Here is a 23,311-nt window from a genome sequence, read left to right on the forward strand (position 1 = left end):
CTGGTTAACAGTGCTCCGTACCACTAAAACTGCTAACTTCTTCATTCACAATCCACTCCCACACCCACATCCACACCCACCATCACCACTACTCCTCCTCCCCTCCCCTCCCCCCCCCTCCCGTGCTGCCAGTACTATTGCTGTGCTCTCTTCTACACCCGGATGGGTCAATTCTTCACTAAAATCAACACACCTACACGCGAACTACCATTAATACCCCCATAACTTACAGGGCATACACTTAATTACTGCCCTCTCCTCATAACTCACTCCTCCCCCGAATTCCGCCCCCGTCACTACTCAACTTACAGTACATACTCCCTGCCCCCTCCCCTCTCTTCCTTCCGATTCCTCCTCTTCCTAACTCTCTCTCCCCTTCCCCTCCTCCTCCTCCTCCCTCCCCCCCCCCTCCTTTCTTCCCTCCCTCCCCACTCTTAATCCTCTCTCTGCCTAGTCTCTTCGGATTTGCATTGTCTAGGCACTGTGTGTCGATCCACCCGTCAGCTAGAGGGAGAATGCTGAGGCTATGAACCAGGGGTCCTGGTTTGCCGTTGCGCTCAAGGCTCCTCCAAGCGCACCTCGATTACCATCAACACACCACGCGGTCTCGACGCCTTTCCCCAGGCTGTCAACCTATTCCAACCACCAAGCTCGTTGAGGCATGATACACCGGGGCGCTTCTTTCTCTGTTTAGATATCTTCTCTATTTCCTTTTTGCCATTTTATTCTTGTCTTATTTTTATCTTTCTTACGTGCTTATAAATTATCGCCCGTGGAGGACCTCTTTTTTCTTTTTCCCCTCCCAAACCCGCCCTCTTCTCCTTTTCTCCATCTCCACGACTTGGAACGATCTTTTTCATTGCGACAAACGGCACGCTCTCTACGACCGGATTCGATACCCTACCTGTACTAAGACGAATTCCTCCGCCTTCCACCCCCCCCCCCTGAACTCCTCGAGTCGCACCTACCAGATTGACCCGTGTCGCTATACGAAAGCCTAAGTCATTGCGATTACGAGCGCGAGGAGCAACAAGGCGCCATGGCTGACTTAGGGGGCCAGCAAGGCCGGAATTACCGGCCTTACGGACACCCCTCTGCCTTTCAACGTGATGCTGCATACTCCGAGATCTTTGGCGGTGCTCCGCCACCGGGACGCTCGCAGACGATGACATCCCAGACTCCCCAGTTCTCTCAGGATCGAGCTCACACGATGTCATCACACGTCCCACATCCACAGATGCATAGAGGTCCGCCACCGCCCGCACGCCAGATGCAGAATGGCTATCCATCGGGGGCTCCCAACGGATACTACCAAACCTACTCCGGCAGCGCAGCACCTCCAGCTTTCCAGCAGCCTTCACAGCACCCCGCACGGCCCTACCCCGGACGCTCCGCTTATCCGCAGCCTCAACGGTTGGATTCACGACCGAACACTGGACCACAATACCCAGACCCAAAGGGCTACACTAGGACAATGCCGGCCCATCCCGCCCTGAACTCAGACTCGAACCGGTCCCGGTCAATGGCGAAGATGGGTGGTCCCCCAATGTATCAACCCTCTTTGAGCAGCTTCAATCACACTTCTGCCAATGCAATCCGTCAGCAGCAGTACACCGCGGCGGCTCCGATAACAGCTCAAGGGCGACCCGTCCCTGAAAGGAATCCGAACGAGCGCGCCATGTCGTTGACCACGTACCCGACAGATCGAGATCACGCCTACACAACAAGCACAGGGCGAGTAATTCCACCCAGGAGGCAACCATCCGGACCTCCTAGCCAGGCCCCAGTCAATGGCTACCCACCTGAGCCACCCAGCGCCCAGAATGTTAATGGTACGCCTCGCCCACCCAGCGATGGATCCACAAACTCGCGCTCCATGTCGATGGCATCAACCATCGTGCCGGATCGAACGATGAGCATGCAGAGTACTGTGGCTGGGAAGCCAAGCAATCAGCCCGGTCTTGCGCAAAGCAACTCGCGTCGGAGTAAGGTTCCGTTGGTTTATCCAGCTCTGCTCTCGCGTGTTGCCGATGTTTTCCGTGAGCGAATTACACTCGCAGAACTACAAAAGAACGGACTGTCATATCAAAACGCATTTACCGGTGCCCACGCAGTGGATCTAATTGCACACATCATCAAGACCAATGATCGGAATCTGGCTCTGCTATTGGGCCGCGCGCTGGATGCGCAGAAGTTTTTCCACGATGTGACGTACGACCATCGCCTCCGAGATGCGCAGGGCGAAATTTACCAATTCAAGGAGACAATGGGAGAAGAGGCGCCAAGCTCGGAGGTCAATGGTGTGTTCACACTGCTCAGTGAATGCTATTCGCCGACGTGTACGCGGGATAGCCTGTGCTATTCCATTGCCTGCCCCAGAAGGCTCGAACAGCAGGCTAGGCTGAATCTGAAGCCGCAGCCTGGGCTACGATCGTCTGCTTCGAAGGGCAGTCTGCACGGCGATGACGATGACAACGACAATCAGAAACTCTGGATCAATATGGTTCCTAAGGAGGTATCAGACAGTATTGACGATCGCGAAAAGAAACGTCAGGAGATCATCTTCGAGATCATGTACACAGAGCGTGACTTTGTCAAGGATTTGGAGTATCTGCGAGACTTCTGGATGAGGCCCTTGCGGGCCGCGGGCAATGCAACTACCTCGCCTATTCCCGAGCATCGGCGTGAGAAATTCATTCGAACGGTCTTTGGCAATTGTTTGGAGGTCCTGAAGGTCAACGGTGGATTGTGCGAGGCCTTAAATTCTCGACAGAAGGAAAGCCATGTTGTCAAGACAGTCGGTGATATTTTCCTTCAGCACGTGCCACGATTCGATCCGTTCATCAAATATGGTGCCAATCAGCTGTACGGCAAATATGAATTCGAAAAGGAGAAAGCGTCGAACCCGGCATTTGCGAGATTCGTGGAGGAAACGGAACGTCTCAAGGAGTCGCGCAAGCTCGAATTGAATGGTTATCTGACCAAGCCGACCACGCGTCTCGCCAGATATCCACTCCTACTGGAGCAGGTCTTCAAGAACACAGCCGAGGATAGCCCAGACCGCCAAGATATCCCCAAAGCCATTGCTCTGATCAAGGATTTCCTGTCTCGTGTCAACGCAGAGAGTGGTAGGGCTGAGAACCACTTCAACCTGGTGCAGCTCAATGCTGCGCTGAAGTTTGGTCCTGGCGATTACGTGGATTTGAAGTTGACGGAAGAGAACCGGCAGATGTTATCGAAGATGGCGTTCAAGAAAACGCCAACAGACAGCTCCGAGGTTACCGCATATCTTTTCGATCACGCAGTTCTCTTGGTCAGAATCAAGGTTGTCAACAAGCGTGAGGAGTATCGCGTGTATCGGAAACCTATTCCGCTAGAGCTGTTGGTCATTGCCCAGATGGATGAGGTAATACCCAAGGTGGGAATTCCCAAACGGCCGTCGTCCAGTCTTCTCTCCAACAAGGCTGCAGCAAATCCTCCCACTACTAAGGATGGCCTTCCTATCACTTTCAGGCATCTTGGCAAGGGCGGTTATGAGCAGACTCTGTACGCTACATCAACCACTCAGCGCCGGAAATTCATCGAATTGGTAGAAGAACAGCAGCGGAAGCTCAGGGAGCGCAACAGCAACTTCTACAACAAGACAGTTCTCTGTGAGAAGTTCTTCACATCTGTCAACCGTGTTAATTGCCTTGTTCCAATTGGTATGTTCTATCTTGTCGCAGCCAAAATCCCCATTTTCATATGCTAACCGCGCTTCGCTTTGACGCAGACGGAGGTCGAAAATTGGTCTACGGTACCGACAGCGGTATCTATCTCTCCGAACGTTGGCCGAAGGACAAGTCAGCAAAACCTCGGCGGGTTCTTGATGTCAGTCAGGTCACTCAGATAGATACATTGGAGGAGTATCAACTGCTTTTGGTTCTGTCGAACAAGACACTATCCTCTTACCCCATGGATGCGCTCGAGATTCATGAAGGCCAGAACACTATTGCGAAGCGACCTAAGAAGATTCAAGGTCACGCGAACTTCTTCAAGGCCGGTATTGGACTCGGACGTCATCTGGTGTGCTCCGTCAAAACCTCCGCTTTGTCGACCACCATCAAGGTTTACGAGCCTATGGATAATCTGGCGAAGGGTAAGAAGAAGTCGGCTGTCAGCAAGATGTTCCAGAGTGGACAGGACACATTGAAGCTCTTCAAGGTTCGTGCCCTTACTTCAGATTTTCTTGTCATCCGGACTTGGCAGCTAAACTTGCGTTTCACAGGAATTCTACATCCCTGCGGAGTCTTCCTCGATCCATTTCCTTCGCTCAACACTATGTGTGGGCTGTGCCCGAGGCTTTGAGGTTGTCAGTCTCGAAACCACCGAAACACAGTCTCTGCTCGATCAGGCGGATACATCTCTTGACTTCGTTGCACGCAAGGAGAATGTGAAGCCGATCCACATCGAACGCTTGAACGGCGAATTCCTCTTGAACTACAGCGACTTCTCATTCTTCGTCAACCGCAACGGATGGCGTGCCCGTGCTGACTGGAGAATCTCCTGGGAGGGCAATCCGAACGCATTTGCACTTTCTTTACCTTATATTCTCGCTTTCGAACCCAATTTCATCGAAATCCGTCATATTGAAACGAGCGAGCTGGTGCATATCATGACTGGAAAGAACATTCGCATGTTGCATTCGTCGACCCGAGAAGTAAGTCGAGCCTCCAGCAGTCACTTGATTCGAGCAGTTGCTTACCTTGTCACAGATCCTTTATGCCTATGAAGATGAATCAGGAGAGGATGTGGTCGCCAGCTTGGATTTCTGGAACAAGCCACAACACTGAGTCATCAATTAGTTCAAAGCCACCTAGACGGGTGGAAGGGAAGAAGAAGATGCGAGGAGAGACAGTGTCATGTTTTATTTTCGTCCCAAGTGTCACTTCTTTTGCTGCGCTTAGAAAGGCCTTTGTTTTTACCATCCCGGTCGGCTCAAAAACGGCGAGGGCATACATTCATCCATCTGCGTTACTAACCTTGAGCACATTCCCCCTTTCCCTTCAGAATCTCTTGCTGCCCTTGACTCTCAGGAGGTCTAGTGCCAGAGATTCTTTCTCAATTTTGTTTCTCCCCTTTCCTTTCTCTAATACCTCTCCATGTCAATTCATCTCCATCTACCTGTCTTTGTACGCAACCCCTTGGTCGATTTGGCGTACCCGCATCCGACCCCGCAAATTCTCACCCCGACTTGTGTACAATGAAGCGCAAATACCACCTGTGCCTTTTACCCCCAATTTTTCTCATTCTTCTCGCACCTTTTTTCCTTTTCTCTTTCTATCATCTCATCTATCTTATCCATCTTAGTCAAGAACTCCATGCTTCTTGTTCATCCTGATGTGGTCCTACTCGCTGTGATCCGGGGGAGTAGTTACGTAGCTCTCTTCCTCGCGGCTTCCGATTTCCTCAACACGCGTAAGCTCGCCTATATAGTCAGGGTCCTTTCATGAACCTTGAACCAGTTGTAGGCTTCTTCTCTGGGAAAGAGCAAAAGATAGCCTTCTAAGTACCAGCCTTGAACCTAGTACAATTGCACTCACTCCCTTTCTGTGGCGCAGTAAAGGAGGTATAAGTTATAGTTGAAAGCTCAAACCTCCCGGGCCCGCTGACTTAGCACTTCCGCCTCCGCTCCGCCTGCAAAGTAAGCATTGATCTAGTACTGTACACCACGCACCCACCCACTCAATAACATAATATCTTCTATTCACCAAATTTGGTCTCCCCGTATTACGTCGATGCACTAGGATCAATCACTAAATCCACACTCATAAACAGTATAAGCATGGCGACACACTACCCATAAAATTGGGACGAATAGGCAGTGGTCGCGATGGAAAAAGTACACCGCAACATATTTATGTACAGTACAGTACCTTCGGTCCCGTGACTTTCCCCTTCACCCGATTTCGTCGCTAGGAACCCCTCCGGATTGTGTTGACATGTGATATCAAACTCCTATCCAATCCATCGAATGGAATTTGCTTTGAATCAGAAGAAGTCGCATGGTAGGTGGTGGCGAGAGGTACATCTACGATCTATTTCCTACAAGTCGGAGTGAAACCCAATTACACCTTGCCAAGCCCTAGACATGATGCAGTGGGATGGAGAGAGAACAACCTGATGGTAGAGTAAGGGCATGTACGGATTAGGAAAAGAACCCACGAGATTGGTTTGTTTGGTTGTCTGTTTAGTTGGTGTTTGGTAGGGTTTGTTTGTTGCACACACACACTCACTCACATACAAATAACTCAAATATAACGACAAAACATGATAAGCTAAGAAAGAGGGGAAATAAAAGAGGAGAAACTACCGGACAAAAGAGGGAATCTTGCTGCGCGCTGCTGACACTGGGACAGGGTTTCATGTGAGGGAAGGGGAAGTAGAAACGAAGAAAAGAAAAGAAAAAGGAGTAATGATCAAGAGGAACGAGAAAACCAGGGACAACAACAAGCAATGTTAGAGATTTGAAACTGTATGCAAATGCTTTCCTCAGTGATAACTGTGAGTAATTAAAAATGATGCTATTCTTCTGACTCCAGACATCTTGCAGCACACGGGGGTTAGATGATTGATGGCTTTCAAAAGACGATGTGAAGTTGGAAGGTTGGAGATTGCAGCCGAAAATATGTCCGTTCCTTTTCCCTTCTTCTTTGTTCTTGTCTGTCTGGGATGATTCCCAGAGGGGTGGTTGGTGGCGGTGGGAAGGGTAAAAGAGAGAGCGAAAAAAAGCCAGAGAGGATTTGTTTGTTCCCAGTCACCGTCGTACTAAAACGGAACGTTGCATTTGCCCTCCCTTTTCCCTTGCAGATCAAAAGAAAAATTAGGAAAGCAAAAGAGGGGAAAAAAAAAGAGAAAAAAGCTATTAACGTGAATAAACGGCCGACTAATCTTAACCCCGTAGACAGTTGCGACTGCCGCGCCACGGTTCTCATTACAAAGGCACATACGGTGTCAGATGTCAATCATGTGGAAACCGTTTTCCATGAGTCCCAGGGATTTCGACGATGTTCGTTTAGGCATCTCCATTGGTGACATCGACCTGACTCTGGCTGGCCTCCCGTGCCATGCGGGCCTCGATTTCCCTCAGCTGGCTTTCGCGAGCCAACAATTCCTGACGCTTCTCAGCAATCTCACGCTGCACCTTCAGCTCGATCTCACGGAGCTTCTCCTCCTCACGGCGGAGCTGCTCCTCCTTCAACCTAACGGACTGGGAGGCCAGATCTTCGGGGTTCATGGAAGAGTCTTGTGTACTGTTGCGAAGCTATTAGTCGGCGAACGGATAGCACGAATGATGCCAAGGCTAGGAATACGTACGGAGTAGCACCGTCCACGCTCTTGCTGAGCTTCTCGGTACGGTAGTTTTCGTAAAGGAAATCGTGGGTGATCTCCTTCAGATCGGCCAAGTGGCTGTGGAGAAGGGCGCTGCGAATGGCCAGGAAGTCGGAGTGACGAGGGTTTTCGACCTCTACAACACCCCACGGATATTGCCTGGCACGCACCTTCTTGCCATCGATCTCAATCAACTCATCGGAGCCCACAATAGCGAATGGCATGAGACCCCGCAGCTCGGCATTCTCCTCCACGGTATCTTCGTCGTCTTCCTCGATGTCGTAAGGGAAGTTGTAAACAGGGATGCGGTAGTGCTCGATATCCTCCATGATCAGCTTCTTCGATTCGGCCAATTCGGCGGGGGTGAGGGAGTCGGCCTTGCCGATGACGGGGATGACGTTGACACGGGGCGACAGGCGCTTCATCAGCTCGATGTCGAGCTCACGCAGACCGTGACCGGTGGGTGTGATGAAGTAAAGGAGGACATGGACACGGTTGTCCCTGAAACGGGGGTTACGCTTGATCCGAGACTCCTCGGCAAGAATATCATCGTATTGGCGCTCGAGGTATCCAACGATTTCCCCGAAGCTGCGAAACGGTCAGTCGTGCACAGGGAGTGGTATTGTGTGCAACCAGGGCCACCTGCCTTGCTTCGTTGTCAATCTGATCACCGAAACCGGGGGTATCGACAACGGTGAGGGAGATGCGGGTGCCCTCATCGTCCAATTCGAGTTCTGTCGAGCTGTGCGTTAGCTCCAGCGTTGAAACACATAGTGTGGTGGCCTACTCACCGACTGTGACAGGTTTGATGCGGACACCCTCCTCAATGTGAGCGTTGGCAGCATCGTCGGCGTCCTTTCCTTCCAGGACCTTCTTTCCGCAGAGAGTGTTGACGAAGGTAGTGCGTCCTAGAGAGATCGAAACGGGAGGTCAATTTTGGGGACTGGAGAGCGTGGCTGCACGGGTTGTAAACGTACCGGTTCCGCTGGCACCACAGACCATCAGACAGAACTGGATACCCTTCTTGACGTTTTTCTTGCGACGGAGCTTGGGCTTGAAGTTAGAGGCGAATTAACCACAGTTAAGACTCAGAGCAGAGTTGAAGCAGTTGACACGATCGAAAATACCTGTGCCCCTAAGCCATTGGAAGAGCGTAGTTGTGGTGGTGGTAATGGCGGGGGTGAGGCAATTCGAGCGGCCGGCATAGAAAGGGGAAGGATAACAACTTACCGCGCTGAATGAGGAAGACATGGTGGGCTAAAGAAGGGAGGTGGGGGGGAAGGGAGAAACAAAGAAAGAAAGGAAGATGAGGGTGGAGAGAGTAGAATTAGAGGAAGAGTTTAAGCAAGCGAGTGGAAGGGTGGACGGAGGAGAAAGATGAAGTAAAGGAAGGTCGTGGGAAGTGGAGGAGGAGGATGAAGGGAAGGAAGATAGAAGGAGAATGAATGGAGATGGGATGGGATGGTTGTTGCTCTTCTCTCTCCCCTGAGGAGATGGTCTTCCCGTTGTACTTACTCTTAGTTAGTCTCCCTTCCCACTGCCGCCGCCCCCGTCAAACTGGCCGTTAACTAGTGGGTTTAAGGGGGTTGTAAGGCCACAACAGATTGATTCCTCAGGCATTAATACACTCACAGTCTTGTCCCATGACCATACGCATACCAAAGTTACACTCCCGCAGGACTCCCCTTTTCTCCATCCAGTGGCTGGCCAACCAATCGTCACTATCCCAGGTCTTCTTCTCCAGACTGTCTGAGAGTGGTCCACGGTAATTCTGGTACGACCCGGGCTCAAGTGCAGTGCAGTGGCTCTTTCCACTACCCCCATCCATCTTCACCCATGGATCACCCCAGGTACACTCCGAGGTCAGATTTGCTAGTTTGCTATCCGTAGTTTGCTAGTTTTACTACTGGCACTTGCTCATTTACAGATCTGTCTGTGGTACTCGAAATGATACTTATATAATTGACCTGTCCGATCCGGGGCTTCAAGGATCTTCAATAATCAATTATTGTCAGGCTATGCAACTCCTATCTCGCACCCACTGGAAATCAATGGTTCAGCAACTGCGACACGGTACCTGACTGCAAGCAGACAGAACCGTGAGACAGGTCTGTTTTGTCAGTCCTCAATTGGCATCCAGATGCCCAATGTGGGCAGTCTTTGTTTTGCAGACGGACTATCAAATTATTGCTGGGTTTAGTTCAGGGGTTTATGGCCACCAAAAGTTCCGATCGCCGCCGTGGGTCGCTGTGGGCCGCCGTATGCCTTGGGGGTTGGGCCTTTGGGGGGCCTTGGGCTCTTTCGCTGCCTGAGGCATAAAGCCTTTTGCTGGTTGATGTTGACTCTCTACACACTTTATTGAACCAACGGGGCACGCTACACAGCCAATGTGTTCGAAAAGGGACCGGCTCTTAAAGCTGCCTACCTAGTTTCCGATCCATGTTGAGCTGCGAAGCATAAAATTGCAGAGGGGAAGACATTGTATTTCAGCCTGCATACCAACTACCGACGAACTCAACATTTTCAGCCTCTCATGCCTCCTCTTCAGGATATAACTCGCCTCGGTCCAGCAGGGCCAAGGAATTCCTGGTGCGAGCTCCCGTGTCGAGCATCAGCTTCACATTCTCCTCATTTCCCTTCGACGGTATCTTCTGCCTCAGCTTAAAGGCCACGGATCTCATCTGCCAGACACGAGTGAGCTGAGACTGGGCCTTGACTGTCAGGTGATAGAGTAAATCCGTCTCGCGCTCTGTCAAACTCTCAATCAAAGTCCTGGATTCCTTGTGCTCCTTCAGATATTTGTTGATGTGATCTATAGTCGGCTCAGGGAACCACAATCTTGGAGCCAAGAACGCCAGCCAGTCGGCCCGCGTGTAGTCTCTTTCGTTCAGCAGGTTACTATCTGTATCTTCCGACAACGGCATATCGGGGAATGAGCAAGACTTCCGGTTCATCAGGCGGCTGAGATCCGCCCCATATGGAGTCCCATTTGGTCTTCAGGTAACCTTTCTCGTTAGGTGGGAAGATTCCTCTCCAGAAGATCCCTTCTTGGATTTTACCGGTGGTTGGGTCTTCGGGTCTTTCACGCGGGTAAAATTCTTTAGTGCTTCCGGCTGATAGCGTAGCACCGGTCCTTGGTTGACCTCCCGGTACGGTTTGCCCAGGGCATATGCAACCACGGGATGAATATATTCTTCGGTAGAATAGAGATTCGGATTCGGAGCAACCAACTCGTTCTTGTCATTCTTCTTGAGCGGCTTGTACTGGCCAGGTGCGATTGATGATGCATGCGAAGCTCATACCGAAGGTCATACTGTCGGGTCGGGATCCCATACCCCAGCCACCATAGCCAGTACGATTGTCGGGGTCAGCTTCGTCGTCGTAGTTCTTGCCGTCACCCTTAGCATAGCTGTAGATGTGTGCCTTGTCCCATCTTTTGAAAGAGCGCTGCGATAGGTCAAGGACGGTGTTGATGTATGTTTGATAGAGACGCGTTAACTCGTATGACTCGAATTGAAGGTTCGTGTGCTCTCGAACCCGGTCGTTCATCCACGTCAGTGACAAGCTCGCCATCGATTCCAGATCTCCCACATGCTGCACTGTCTCCTCGCTACCTCCTCCGATATGAATGTGGCGTCCCGGGCACCAGCACTGAATCAGCTTGGTCGTGGTGTTGCGGGTCGGAAGGTGCCAAAGTGTGGGGCTGAACGGTGCTCGATGATCATCTAGCGCCAGAGCTTGAAAGGCGTGCTTAAGCTGTGGTTGCACGTCTGTGTCATGAAAGCCGTGCTCAGTACTGTTATAGTTTGTAAAATCATACAAAGTATTGTTGGGCAAGCCTAGAGCGCCGACTGTATCGAAAACACCAATGACCCCAATCGGGACATTCTTGTAAAACCGATCCTCATACTTCAATCCCGCGGTAGCACCTTTCGAGCCCCAACTCCACGTGTCTATCCACGTGCCTAGAGAGCTTGTTGACGCAGACAAGGGCAAAGTTGTCCTGCCTATTCAACCTTTTCTTTTAATCATCGTACATAGCCCACCAGTCATCGTCATGTCCGGCATGCAAATTACCATATTGCAAACCAGGCCGGCCAAGGCTCGGGCTGTGTACGCACCCCAGAAAAAACCGAAGATGTCGATCTCATCCCCGGGGTACAATTGTTGACCTCGTATGAAGTTAGGATAGCTCAGGGCCTTGCGATACTGGTTTTCCTACTTACCAAGAAGTTGTATCCTTCGCAGACATTTTCCTCCAGTCCGCGACTGAACGCGCCCTCCCAGGTCTTCTGAATCCCAGCCATCGTGTTGGCCAACCAGTTTGGTCGTCCTTCTTATCGTGCCGGTGCCTACGCCTGCGTTATAGTAGACACTCTGGTGGACGGCATCTCCCTTATCATCAGCAAGTCCGCAGCGAGCGATGGTACGACTGAGCCTTGCGACATTAGACGGGATGTTCATCTGCCCATGGTTGGACGACTGCCATGATCCATCACAGCAGGTAATTAGCCGCTTCGGCGGACCGTCGATGCGAACAGAGCGGTCCCTTCGCAGTAGTGGTTCCAATTTGCAAAAAGGGTTCCGTCCCAATTTGATGGATCCTATCGATGCTGATGGACTCAGGCGCGGGATCCCCCATGGTTCTCGAGGCAAGCTGTTCTGGAGAATCGGAATTTGACGAGATGTCCCTCGGAGGCAGATCTCGAGGAGTGCCTCTTAAATAGCATTTGGGAGGGTTGTGGCGCAGATCTTATATGAAAATGTAGTCGCCCCATCGTATTATTAGTTAGCGAGTTGAAAGATGGATCTACGCGGCGTAGCTGCAGTTGGTGTCTCTGGTTCGTCCTTTATTTTTTTTCTCTGCCGAGTGCGGCGATCGACACAGATCGGAAGAGATGTGCGTGAGTTCGCGTTCCTCTTCGCTCGGATGCTCCGAAGCTATGGGATGGGTCTAGATCTTGAGGCATACTGAATGCTGAGTAGCGGTACAATTCAGTCGTAGCTAACGCAGTGTGCACCATCGGCTAGCTGAGGAGAACAGCCACATTTGATGTATCAATCGAGCGAGGCTATCGCGTCACGGCAAATGCAGCCGGCTCGGCAAGTCCACTCCACGCTCCCGGTCAATTCATCATAGGAGCTAGGTCACTTGGGTAGACGCTCAGACCCTAGGTCATGATGCCGAAGTAGCAGCTAGAAATCATAGAGTTTTAGTAGATTTATCACGAGTTTGTGGGAGTGCATGTGTGTGTGCATCAAAGTGGGAGTCGGTGCGAAGTGTCCGGCTCGGCCCGTGGGACTTGGAGGGCCGAATCGCTCTTTAAACCCAAGGCTCAATCAGTCCCTGCTAGCGCGGTAAGTCATGCAGAAAACTGCAGAGGGGGGAGGGGTACGAGAAAATACATTCATATACAGCGTTGGCTTTATTTGATAATTCGACTTTCAGTCGAAAGAATGCCTGCAACACAGAAATAGCAAGTAAACTGCCATTGATGACGCCAAAGCACGGACATCTCACCGGTGATATCCTCGACTATTCAAAAAAAATATAGAATTGATCAGTCGCTTTACCATATGCACGTACAAGGTACTCGTATCTCACTACTTGAGGAAACCATATATCTTGCCGAAGGCCAGCCTTGAGAGGTTGACTGCCAATTGACTTTATGGGTCATGAAAACCACCCCCTGTCTCACCCCCCGTCTTCGGACATCTTTAGGCCGGGGGAGACGGAAACTAATCCAGGAAACGTGGGGGTGGCCCCGGATTAAACTGCGGATAACACCTCTTCGGGTCGGACATGCACCGAGCTGTATAAGTGTTTAAATTGTCTCCATTGACCTCATCCCGGGCGAGTCCCCTCAGAAAAATTTCCAGCATAATCTCATATCACAGCTTAGATCATTCAAGCTTCACAACATAAAGCAACAAAATGGCCTCCAAAGTTGCCGACCCCCGGAATCTCCGCGACCAGTCCGTAGTGGCACACGGCTTCTGGCTCACGTATGTTGCTACCCCTCATTGCCCCTCACCTCATCTCCTCGAGCCTACCCTCTGTGATGGTACTTCCCAACGGCCAAACCGCACGTACTCCTGAAATGCGCTCAATGACTAACGCTGCTCTTTTATCGTTCTTAGATTCCCCAGCGCTCCCCTCGCCAAAACCATTCTTCATCGTTCCTTCACAGAAAAGTCCAGATTCAGCTGGGTTCTCATTGACGCAGAGCATGGATTGATCACGGATAGAGATTACTATGACGTATGGCCTCTTCATTATCAACTCAGGCTCAGCGCACTAACGACGGCTGATTTAGCTCACCAATGCTGTTGCTTCGGAAGGAGCTGTCCCCATCATCAGAATCCCCTGGGGTGAGGAATGGATGATCAAACGAGCCCTTGATGCCGGTGCTCACGGCATCCTCACACCCATGTGCCACACCGCAGTACGTGCAATGCATGATCCCTCGTGACGTTCCGAGTCTGTGGCGCACAGCCGTACTAAAACTTCTTTGTTTCTAGGCCGACGCCGCCAACATTGTCAAGTTCTCAAAGTACCCACCACTGGGAACCCGTGGCTTCGGACCGCTGTTCGCCACTCACTCATTTCCGAGCGTACTGCCTGGCGATGACTACGAAGCGGTCTCGCAGGATGGAATCATAGTTATGGTGCAGATCGAGTCTAAGTCCGGTGTGGAGAATGTGGAGGAGATCGCTCGCGTTGACGGGCTGGACGGCATTCTGATCGGTATGTTAAGAACAGAGCCCGTGTAGATTGCCGGGTGCTGACTTGTGCATCGCAGGACCTTTTGATCTTGCCAAGCAATTGAACGTCACTAGAGGCGGCGAGGAGCATGAGGCTGCTATCAAACGCATCTTGGCTGCTACCAAGGCTGCCGGAAAGAGGGCGGCGATCTTCTGTACGTTCCCCCCTTCGCTTCTGGGTCTTATAAGTTTCGAGACATGTTGACAGGAATAGGTACCGGCGGTGCCGACGCTCGGGCTCGTATAGAGCAAGGATTTGATATGGTGTCTGTTATTACCGACGTTGGACTAATAGGTGACGCAATGCAGAACGAGTTGGACATTGCTAGCGGCCAGAAAGAGATTGACGGCTCCAAAACCTCGGGGTCAGGGTACTAGAGGACTTGGCCATGAACTTCTTATGATAGAACTTTCTTATTTGTACATGAACAACTTCGCGCAACAAACAACTTGGTTGAATGAGACATTTTCCCTCGGGACTGGACTGAAAGAAACATGCTAGCCTCCACAAACACATGATGAAGTGTCGTTGACTATAGTCAAGTATTAGGAGACTTAGATATAATCTCATGTACCGAAATGAATTGTCATGCTCAGACAGATATTCCTACCACGTAAGTCAACTAGTTATCATTCGCCTATTACATCATCCATGCCTGAGAGCGTTATTGATGCCTCAGGCATAAATATTGCAACGCCCGTTTGTGCCATTCTTTGATGCAAGATGATCTCTGCGCGATATCAAATTGCAAAGTATACCTTCTAAGCATCATTTACTCCGTTTACCAGCCACGATGCTAATTAACATGCATTACAGGCAACAATGGCCCAGCACTGTGACACTTTCCCCTGGCCTTATCTACAAGGCGGCAACGACATTAGCTAGGCGGCTGCGATGAGGTCAGCGCCCATCCGGCGGCCGATCATCTGCTTCTGGCCTTCCCCGGAATTCCAGCAATTATACCTAGTTGACTCTATCCCCATCCTGCCCAGCGCTAATGGCCTCCTTCCTCGGTTGCCAGGATGAACACTCGCCAAGTCATCGATGAGTCGGTGGGGCCGTACTCACTGTCGGCCTCATTCAATAACGACAACACATGTTTCGCCGTAGGCCTGGACACCGGCTTTTGTGGTCAGTGGTCACTCACATGTGCTTGCTCTTCCGTCGTGGGCTTTCTTATCGGGAACAGCAGCCAAGCTAACCACCGAACAAAACAGTCTTCAAAACCGATCCATGTGAGCTTACAGTTTCAAGAGGTACTTGTCAAAACTTCTTTTCTCTTTTTTATTCTCTATCTGAATCTCTAGTCCGGGTTGCTAACGACTGCTTTTTGAACATCCCTACAGATTTCAATGCCGGAATTGGTCTGGTTACCATGCTCGGCCAGTCGAAATACCTCGCGATCACCGGCGGAGGAAGACAACCGAAGTTCCCTCAGAATAAGGTGCGCCACGGAATCTCCCTCCTTCCTCTCTCCTTCCTCGACGTGTTTGGTTTGTGATGCAGTGAAGCTATGTACTGACGACGATGGTTTCGTGTCTAGCTGGTGATCTGGGACGACGCCAAGCAGAAAGCCGCCATCACCCTCGAATTCCGCACCTCGGTCTTGGGCGTCCGCCTGTCCAAGTCGCACATAGTCGTCGCGCTGCTGAACAGTGTCCATGTCTTTGCCTTCTCGATCCCTCCGCGGAAGCTCTCGGTCTTTGAAACAGTGGACAACCCTCTGGGTCTGGTTTGCCTGGGGGAGAAGCTACTTGCTTTTCCCGGCCGATCTCTCGGGCAAGTCCAGCTGGTCGAGCTTGAGACCGGGAACGTGAGCATCATCCCAGCACACGCGCACCCGCTGCGGGCCATGACTCTGAGCTCGGATGGCGCGCTTTTGGCCACGGCGAGCAAGAGGGTAAGAGCACCCGAGCCTTTGCCCATGTACATCAGGCTATGATTTGATGGTAACTTACGTCTTTCTTAGGGCACTATGGTCCGGATTTATTCTACCAGTAACTGCACGAGGATAACCGAGGTACGCCGGGGTCTTGATGAAGCAGATGTATTTTCGATTGCTATATCACCTTCAAATACGCTGTTCGCCGTGACGTCCGATAAATCGACTCTGCATGTCTTTCCAGTGCCCAAAACTGAATCAAAGTGGGGATTCTTGTCAAAGGTTCCCATGCTCCCGGGGTTCTTCTCTGACATTTATTCATCTGCCACTGCACATTTTGAGATAGGCAACGAACAGTCATCCGAGTCAGCCTATAACCCTCCACCCCTAGGGAATTCACTTGGGAAACCGTCCAAAGGGAAGATCGGCTGGCTCGATGATAGGACCATCCTCGTGATTGGCTCGGGTAGGGATGGGCGATGGGAGAAATTTGTCCTTCACGAAGGCGATGACGGCAGACTCTATTGTAACAGAACGGGCTGGAAGAGGTACCTAGGAGGGGGCTAAGGGGGATGTGTCCGCCCGGTTTGCTGAGAGCTCCATCATCAACGACATTCGTGGTCTGGTCTTTTTGTGGTGTGGCCATACAGTCACCATCTCCGTTGCAGGCCCCCACACTGCAGAGAATTCTCAAGGATCGACCCAACAATGCGTTCGCGGATTGGATATCGTAAGGCGGATCAACTGATTTTGCTGGTGAAGCCCATGTCGAGTGACAGAAGTTGGCTATCGAGGTGCGAGCGCAGTGCTCCTGGCACTTGCTTGGTGGCGTTTTGATTGCTTTGGATAGAGGCTTGACCTTTTTGAGTAGCATAATTTATAATTAGACAGCCTTGCTTTAGACATCTAACGATAACGGTCTTCTCGGTCCCTGTTGCGCCTCGGCTCGGGTGATCTGGACGCGACCGGCGTTCTGTTTCTGTAGGATCTGTCTCTTCTCCTGGACGTCGAGCGGCGGTCTCTGTGCGATCGAGATTCCCTCGCGGGCGATCGGCGATCCCGAGGCCTCCTTTCTCGCGAGCGGGAACGGTCGTCATCATACCGGCGACGGTGAGAACGGTGGTGACGGCTCGATCTCTCGCGGCTGTCTCGCCTGCGCGAGGATTTCTTCTCAATCGCTCGTGTCCTCTCCAGCGCACGCGCCACCTCTTCCTTCTTCTCCTCGATGAGGAACTCCTTCATCGGATCCTCCTCGTCATGGGTCCTGATCAGCTCCTCCAACTCGAGTTCCTCCTTGAGCTTCGGGCGTCTGCGGGCCTCCTCTTCTCGTGGTTCGCTGGTGCGTCGCTTCCGTCTTGTCGTCCGCTCGTCATCGGTATCTCGATCATCGACGGCCTTTCCACCGGCCGTATCCTCCCCCATGAGTCTCGCGACGTTGTCCGTCTCCTCCTCGTCATCCCGTCGCTTGTAGCGCGTGTGGTCCACGCGCAGGACCCGCCCTAACACGGTGGCACCGCCCAGGTTATCGACCGCGAGATCCGTGCTGCGTTGATCCTCGTACTTGAGGAATGCGAAACCCCGGCTCTTCCCGGTGTCCTTGTCGCGGATGAGGTTGATGTGGACCGGCTCGCCGTACTGCGAGAAGATCGTGAGGATGTCGCCCTCGGACAGGTCGAAAGGCAGTCCTCCGATGTAGATATAGGCGGTGTCGCGATAGTCAGCGTGCCAGGAGGCTTCTGGGGGTCTGAGAGCACCTAATCAGCGACAATGACGAGGAAGGAAACCCGGGGTGTAGGTAGAAGGGGCAACTTACACGGCATTTTCAAGCTCGCGCTTGTTCAGCGCTTGAACTTGGCGGATGTTATTCATGCTTCAAGTGCAGGTAAGAAAAGCTGTGAGATCTAGATCAAAATATACATGTATAAAGGAATTATTGCGAAAGTAGAGGGTGAGGTGACGAGGATAGAGAAGGGCTGCTGGTCTTGCTTTCTTGCTTTCTTGGAGTTGCAGCAAGCGGAAGTTCGAAATCACGGGCTTGACCGCGGGAAGTGAAGGTCCCCACCCGCAGAAGACGGTCCCAAACCTATGGCTTTAATTGTTTACAAGCTAGAAAAGAATAGGCAAACCGCAGTCAGTTCCTCCACCGCTCGATTCAGTCTCATACACCAACACACACGATAAACCACCAAGACACTCTGCGACCCGTGGCAAAAATACCGCACTCTTCAAACTTTCGGTCCGATCCTGTCTTTTTTGAGCGAGCGAGCGAGCACAACGTCTGGGCTGTTTTGTGGTCCTCCCCCGCCATCCGAGATCTGCGCGGCCAACGCCAGATTCCCCTGACACTCCAGTGTGGTTACCGATAAACACTCCCACCTATCCTCACGAAGTTTTCGCAATCAACGCGTCTTATCCGACTCCTCCCTCCAAAGATACTTGCCTCGATCTGACCTGGAATGAGCTGCGCCAGCTGAGCATGGTCGAAATTGGATAGACAATGTTAGCGTCGAGCCAGAATACAGGGTCCCGATTCGGGACCGACAGCAACAACAGTCGGCCGTCGAGCAAAGATGGCACCAAGAAAAATATCTGGTCTTCTATGCTGGATAGCGTCGCAAATGGAAAGCGACTTCCCGAGAAGAACCTTTTAATCCTAGGTTTGCACCCCTCTCTCAAACTCCCCTCCAGTACTGCGCCCGCACCCGTTGGCCGTGTTTCCGCCCCAATCCATCTGTCGGTCAATGCTGATTATGCGGAAACTACAATCTAGGTGGCACGCCTGAGACCCAAAGAGAGTTCCTCGACACTCTATCCGCCGACGCTTCAGATCCCAGCTTGTCGTCAAATGACCGGCGAAAAGGGCGAGTACCGCCGGTGGCCAACCAGTTCGCCTTAGGATATACTTACCAAGATGTGCTGGACGCTGATCACGAAGGTATTTATTTGAGTTACTCCCGGTGGATTGCCAGCTCCCCGCGGGTCCTTTCCTTCTTTTGCCGCAGTCGTATGCTAATGAGGGCCTGCTCTATACGAAAGATATTCTGGCGCGTGTGTCCGCATACCTACTTTCTGAGCCCTCCCTCTCCTTTGCGCCCCTCCTCAAGCCGCTTCTGACTGCACAATCGGTGCCGGAAACCTTGGTTGTGATCCTGCTGGACTGGTCGGACCCTTGGACCTGGGTGCGTCGACTGCGCGAGTGGGTGCGCCTTCTGAGACATGTCCTCATATCGCTCGACGATGAGACGAAGATCGTCATGGAGGAGAACATGACCGAGTGGAGGGATCGGAAACGGGGCATGGACGTTAGCTCGGCCGGCGCGCAGGGTCTGACGAGCTCCGGTGGCCCCGTGACGATACCTGTCGGCCCTGGCGAATGGGATGAAGGGCTCGGTATACCCATGTGTGTTGTGTGTCAAGGGGTAAGCTGGTCCGATGCTTTAGGGGGAGGTCAACAACTAACGATGCTCTTGTTTGAATCAACCAGGCCGACAAGATCGAGAAGCTGGAGAAAGACCACGGCTGGCACGAAGAGGAGTTCGACTTCATTCTCCAATTCATGAGAACATTGCTCTTGAAGCGTATGCAATTTGCCATCCCTCGATTCGGCCTGCGAGTTCTAATTGATCACAGATGGCGCGTCGCTTATCTACACCACACCATTCCTCGCCAACTCCCTCCAAAGCTTATTACACTCATCCCTCGGCATCCACTCATTACTGAAACGGCAATCATTCAAACACAACGTCATCGACCGGGATAAGATCCTCGTCCCGTCGAATTGGGATTCGTGGGGCAAGATCCGGATCATCCGCGAAGGATTCGATATGGATGGCGTCTCAACCGCCTGGTCCATCGAGATCCAGGACCCCCCGGAGCCGATCACCAACGGCGCCAGTGCCGGCGACCTGGATGATGAGGCGGCCGACGACGGCACGAGCGCGGTCGCTATCTTCGAACAGACGATCAAGGACCCCAAGCGGGACACGTCGATGGCTCACCCCGGAGGCCAAGCGAACGGGACTAAAATTGAGGTTGACACGTCCGATATGCAAACCTTCCTCACAAAACAACTCGAGGTTCTGGAGCAGCTCAAGTTGGAAGATGAGAAGGACCGCACAGCGAAGCAGGTACCGCAGCTGGAGATGTCCCCGCTGGACGACAACGGCCGGGTCAACGAGCATATTGGTCCTGTACAGTTCAACATGGGTGGTATCCAAGTCGACGCGGATGACATGCTCCGCAAGCTCAAGGTTAGTGAAAATATCATGATTCCCAATGAAACCCACCCCAAAAACCAGCCAGTCGCCTAACCCCTATGCAATCTACAGGAACGAGAAGCGAGCCGATCCCAGAAAAAAGAAACCCCCTCTGCCACCGGCGACGAGAAAGCGCACAATCAAGCGCTGGCCAACTTCTTCGCTGGTCTCGTCAAGAAACCCGGCACCACCGGCAGTCCCCGCGGAAGTCCATCGGCCTGAAGCCCTTCTAGAGGGGCGTGGCAGCAGCAGCAGCGCGAACCTTTTTTTTGTCCCAATGACGAAGTTTTCGAACCTGTAATAATATTTATTTCTCCCCCGTCCCTCTACCTACACCTACCCACCCAGTACATATTGAGATTAGTCTTCCGGGTATGATAACGGCCTTTTGCTTCCTGCTGAGGGCTATGCGAGGCTCACTGGAGTTGCAACTTCTTGCATCGCATCCCGGGAGATCTCTGCTTTGTTTCGTGATACCAGATTGGCTTTGGGGATGGGATACTGGACTTGAATGGAGAGTCATAGAGGTAGTACTAGGTAATTCTCTGGGGGTTTCGGGGTGGAACAGAAACCTGAAGAACGGGGAAAACCAGGGAGGAGAGATTCTGGGGGCGAAGGGATTCGACTCTACGTAGTCGACCTTGTTTTTGTTTATGGCTCCCCGCCCCCCCCCTTCCCTTTCCGAGTCCCCATTGTCACATTTGAATGATATAAATTCATTAGCGCAGTTCTGGAGTTTCAGTTTCAGTTTACTCTGTTGTGGATATGGATACCAATTGAAGATTGTTGTGCCGAATGTTTTAGTGTTTGTGTTTGTAGATGGAGTCAATTCTCATCTCTATAGTTTGCAATGCGAAAGAAGTCATGAATGTTGAGAACCATAAGCAACGGGGTGCACAATCACAGGCAATTTATTAGAACAAGATGCCAGATATTATTACACGACTACGCCCAGAGTTTTGTATCTGTGAGCACACAAAGCACCTATGAATATAAATACATTGTGCAAGAAAAGGTGGGAAGGGGGAGTGTGTGTCCCTATTCCAAAAATGCCGAAGCTTTGGGGAAACCTCCCTGGACCTTGCAGGGAGACTAAATCACCAATACTCCCACACCAGATCCGGCAGCACGGTGCGCATGATCTGCCAGTGCTCGAGGGCGGAGCGATCCTGGTACTTGTGCAGGAGGTGGGACTCGCGGGCCGTCAGCAGGCGGCGGCCGTTGGGCGGGATGACCTCGAAGCGGGCGGGGTCGACCTCGTGGCGGGGGAGCAGGTGGGTCTCGCGGAATTTGCTGCCCAGGTAGTCGTTGGCGGTGGGCTGGCGGAAGCGCAGCGGGGTGGCGGCGCTCTTCTTGCAGATGATGATCATGTTGGTGAAGTCGTTGTTAAGGTCGTCGTTCTCGGCCGCCTCGCGGAAGATGCGGCAGGTCGGGAAGACGGCGCGGACGGTGCGGATGGTCAGGGCCGCGGGGTAGAGGGTGATGTCGCCGGCGTAGTTCTGTTGGTGTTAGCTTTGCGCGGTGGTTTTTTTCTTTCTTTTTTTGGCAAGGGGGTTTGTACAAGGGCAATGACGCCGTCGTCTTTAAGAAGGGAGGCGAGTTTCTCGATGAATTCGATGGTGAAGAGCTCGAGGGGCTCAGCGCCGCCGGTGAAGACGTCGTGGACGATGTAATCATACTGCGCCGGGGGAGAGCGCTCCACGAATGTGGTGGCGTCTTCAATGACGGCGATATGGTTCGAGGGGAGGTGGAAGTATTCCAATGCGAACTGGTGCACGACGGGGTCGATTTCCACGATGGTGGTCTCAATGCCGTGCTCGATCAGCGCTGAAGGCGTGGTTCCAACACCGAGACCGCTTTGTATGTACGGATTAGCCTTATGGGTGTGGAGCTTGCAGGGTTCTTGTGCTTACATGACGAGTGCCTTGCTGTCGGCGTCCACGCGAGGCTCGCCGTGGTCGGTCTCCACGAGGCGGACGGATTCCAGCATGGTGAAGACAGCGTAGATCGGGTCCAAGGTGGCAGGGCTGTAGCCGCGCGGCATTCTGGTCCACTGGCCTCCCAGCAGGCTGTGGTCGCATCGCATGACTCGGAAACCATCGTTCAGGTTATCGAGCACCGAGATGTAGCCGGTGTTGGAATCCTGACGGGCAACCAGCGCGAAGCCCTCATCGTTCAAGTACGAGTTTAGGGCTCCGTCGCTGAGATGCACGTTGGAGGTGGCTGAGAGGAGCAGGGAGGGGACTGCGAAGAGCAGGAATTTGGAGGGGATGACGGCAGAGTACAAGGCGGGCAGCAAGAATTGCAAGCCGGCGCGGCTGAAGAAGATGGTCGACCCGATGAACTTACCCAAAAATGCCTTGGCGATCTTCTCTCCAACCTTGTAGATGACATAGGTGGAGAGGAGCGGAACGTGCTCGGCAACGGCTTCACCGTGGCGGCCTAGATCCAGACCTGCCTGCACCAGCTTGCCTGCACAGGCGACAGAGAGGATGACCAATGGATAGTAGGCAGCTATCTCGGTGAAGATGGGGCCGACAGGATTTCCCAGAACAGAGCTCGACGAGAATAGGAAGGTCTGAATGGTGGGAATCCAGAAGGCCACGACTGGAATGAAGTAGACCGCCTTCCGGCCGGAGAGTCGCTGGATGTGATCCTTCATGAACCATCCCACAGCGGCCACAATGGCAACTCCATAGGCATGGAAAACGTGTGTACCGTGAGTACCATAGACAGGGGCCAAAGTCAGAACCGTCAAAGGCGAGTAGAACGCGGTGAGCACCAGCAGTGCTGCACCGGTCACCAGCTGCCTGGTGGTGGGTTTTTGCCACAGGGCACCAAGAGAAGACATGGTGTCCGTTTCTGAGATGACGGGATTTGCCAGCACAACACGTTCTTAGTGAACTTCAAGCTGACCAGAGTGATTCTTTTGGCCAGGGAGCTTTCCTGAAGGTACTTGTTAGTTCAATGAAGTCCATTTTGAGCTGTCACTTTTTTCTTTGGGGGAGCAGGGGCAGACTGTGGACCCCCCCCCGG

At 52.3% G+C, this 23,311-nt stretch overlaps 8 protein-coding genes across 8 annotated transcripts; 4 read left to right on the forward strand and 4 right to left on the reverse strand.

The window, feature by feature from the left end:
- Positions 1 to 1,039: 1,039 nt before the first annotated feature.
- Positions 1,040 to 4,832, forward strand: rom2 (putative Rho guanyl nucleotide exchange factor (Rom2); the record flags this gene model as incomplete). Its single annotated transcript, XM_020199618.1, has 4 exons — positions 1,040 to 3,704; positions 3,773 to 4,203; positions 4,268 to 4,699; positions 4,755 to 4,832. 4 exons carry the CDS (start codon positions 1,040 to 1,042, stop codon positions 4,830 to 4,832), a joined length of 3,606 nt encoding a protein of 1,201 aa, XP_020056231.1.
- A 2,222-nt stretch (positions 4,833 to 7,054) lies between these two features.
- aspA (putative septin AspA) lies at positions 7,055 to 8,622 on the reverse strand (the record flags this gene model as incomplete). The annotated part of the gene is made up of 6 exons (XM_020201272.1): positions 7,055 to 7,292; positions 7,357 to 7,931; positions 8,014 to 8,105; positions 8,163 to 8,279; positions 8,349 to 8,424; positions 8,602 to 8,622. 6 exons carry the CDS (start codon positions 8,620 to 8,622, stop codon positions 7,055 to 7,057), a joined length of 1,119 nt encoding a protein of 372 aa, XP_020056232.1.
- Positions 8,623 to 9,902: 1,280 nt separating this feature from the next.
- ASPACDRAFT_43527 (T6SS phospholipase effector Tle1-like catalytic domain-containing protein) lies at positions 9,903 to 11,678 on the reverse strand (the record flags this gene model as incomplete). The annotated part of the gene is made up of 4 exons (XM_020201273.1): positions 9,903 to 10,313; positions 10,431 to 10,564; positions 10,674 to 11,280; positions 11,598 to 11,678. The coding sequence occupies 4 exons, from the start codon at positions 11,676 to 11,678 to the stop codon at positions 9,903 to 9,905; spliced, it is 1,233 nt and encodes a 410-aa protein (XP_020056233.1).
- Positions 11,679 to 13,167: 1,489 nt separating this feature from the next.
- On the forward strand, positions 13,168 to 14,725 carry ASPACDRAFT_119748 (HpcH/HpaI aldolase family protein). The gene is made up of 6 exons (XM_020196273.1): positions 13,168 to 13,377; positions 13,513 to 13,633; positions 13,689 to 13,817; positions 13,894 to 14,119; positions 14,175 to 14,291; positions 14,351 to 14,725. Exons 1-6 carry the CDS (start codon positions 13,307 to 13,309, stop codon positions 14,512 to 14,514), a joined length of 828 nt encoding a protein of 275 aa, XP_020056234.1. The 5' UTR covers positions 13,168 to 13,306; the 3' UTR covers positions 14,515 to 14,725.
- A 434-nt stretch (positions 14,726 to 15,159) lies between these two features.
- Positions 15,160 to 16,586, forward strand: ASPACDRAFT_28711 (phosphatidylinositol-3,5-bisphosphate binding protein HSV2; the record flags this gene model as incomplete). The annotated part of the gene is made up of 4 exons (XM_020199587.1): positions 15,160 to 15,268; positions 15,484 to 15,581; positions 15,681 to 16,037; positions 16,107 to 16,586. 4 exons carry the CDS (start codon positions 15,160 to 15,162, stop codon positions 16,584 to 16,586), a joined length of 1,044 nt encoding a protein of 347 aa, XP_020056235.1.
- Positions 16,587 to 16,917: 331 nt separating this feature from the next.
- Positions 16,918 to 17,888, reverse strand: ASPACDRAFT_43530 (uncharacterized protein; the record flags this gene model as incomplete). The annotated part of the gene is made up of 3 exons (XM_020201274.1): positions 16,918 to 17,092; positions 17,122 to 17,763; positions 17,833 to 17,888. 3 exons carry the CDS (start codon positions 17,886 to 17,888, stop codon positions 16,918 to 16,920), a joined length of 873 nt encoding a protein of 290 aa, XP_020056236.1.
- A 245-nt stretch (positions 17,889 to 18,133) lies between these two features.
- Positions 18,134 to 20,974, forward strand: ASPACDRAFT_119752 (dynein family protein). Its single transcript, XM_020196274.1, has 6 exons — positions 18,134 to 18,676; positions 18,790 to 18,954; positions 19,056 to 19,438; positions 19,504 to 19,597; positions 19,650 to 20,269; positions 20,348 to 20,974. The coding sequence occupies exons 1-6, from the start codon at positions 18,619 to 18,621 to the stop codon at positions 20,495 to 20,497; spliced, it is 1,470 nt and encodes a 489-aa protein (XP_020056237.1). The 5' UTR covers positions 18,134 to 18,618; the 3' UTR covers positions 20,498 to 20,974.
- A 398-nt stretch (positions 20,975 to 21,372) lies between these two features.
- On the reverse strand, positions 21,373 to 23,126 carry ASPACDRAFT_52462 (spermidine synthase; the record flags this gene model as incomplete). The annotated part of the gene is made up of 3 exons (XM_020202620.1): positions 21,373 to 21,774; positions 21,837 to 22,131; positions 22,189 to 23,126. 3 exons carry the CDS (start codon positions 23,124 to 23,126, stop codon positions 21,373 to 21,375), a joined length of 1,635 nt encoding a protein of 544 aa, XP_020056238.1.
- Between the last annotated feature and the right edge of the window lie 185 nt (positions 23,127 to 23,311).

Source organism: Aspergillus aculeatus, assembly GCF_001890905.1.
Source record: "Aspergillus aculeatus ATCC 16872 unplaced genomic scaffold ASPACscaffold_8, whole genome shotgun sequence".
Taxonomy (NCBI): Eukaryota; Fungi; Ascomycota; class Eurotiomycetes; order Eurotiales; family Aspergillaceae; genus Aspergillus; species Aspergillus aculeatus.

Excerpts from the sequence above, each read along its gene's own strand:
- ASPACDRAFT_119748 (XM_020196273.1), top strand. The coding sequence starts at position 13,307 with ATGGCCTCCAAAGTTGCCGACCCCCGGAATCTCCGCGACCAGTCCGTA. Across the intron at positions 13,378-13,512 it reads GCACACGGCTTCTGGCTCAC|ATTCCCCAGCGCTCCCCTCG; the intron begins GTATGTTGCTAC and ends TATCGTTCTTAG. Across the intron at positions 13,634-13,688 it reads CGGATAGAGATTACTATGAC|CTCACCAATGCTGTTGCTTC; the intron begins GTATGGCCTCTT and ends CGGCTGATTTAG.
- ASPACDRAFT_119752 (XM_020196274.1), top strand. The coding sequence starts at position 18,619 with ATGCTGGATAGCGTCGCAAATGGAAAGCGACTTCCCGAGAAGAACCTT. Across the intron at positions 19,439-19,503 it reads TGTGTGTTGTGTGTCAAGGG|GCCGACAAGATCGAGAAGCT; the intron begins GTAAGCTGGTCC and ends TGAATCAACCAG. Across the intron at positions 19,598-19,649 it reads GAGAACATTGCTCTTGAAGC|ATGGCGCGTCGCTTATCTAC; the intron begins GTATGCAATTTG and ends AATTGATCACAG.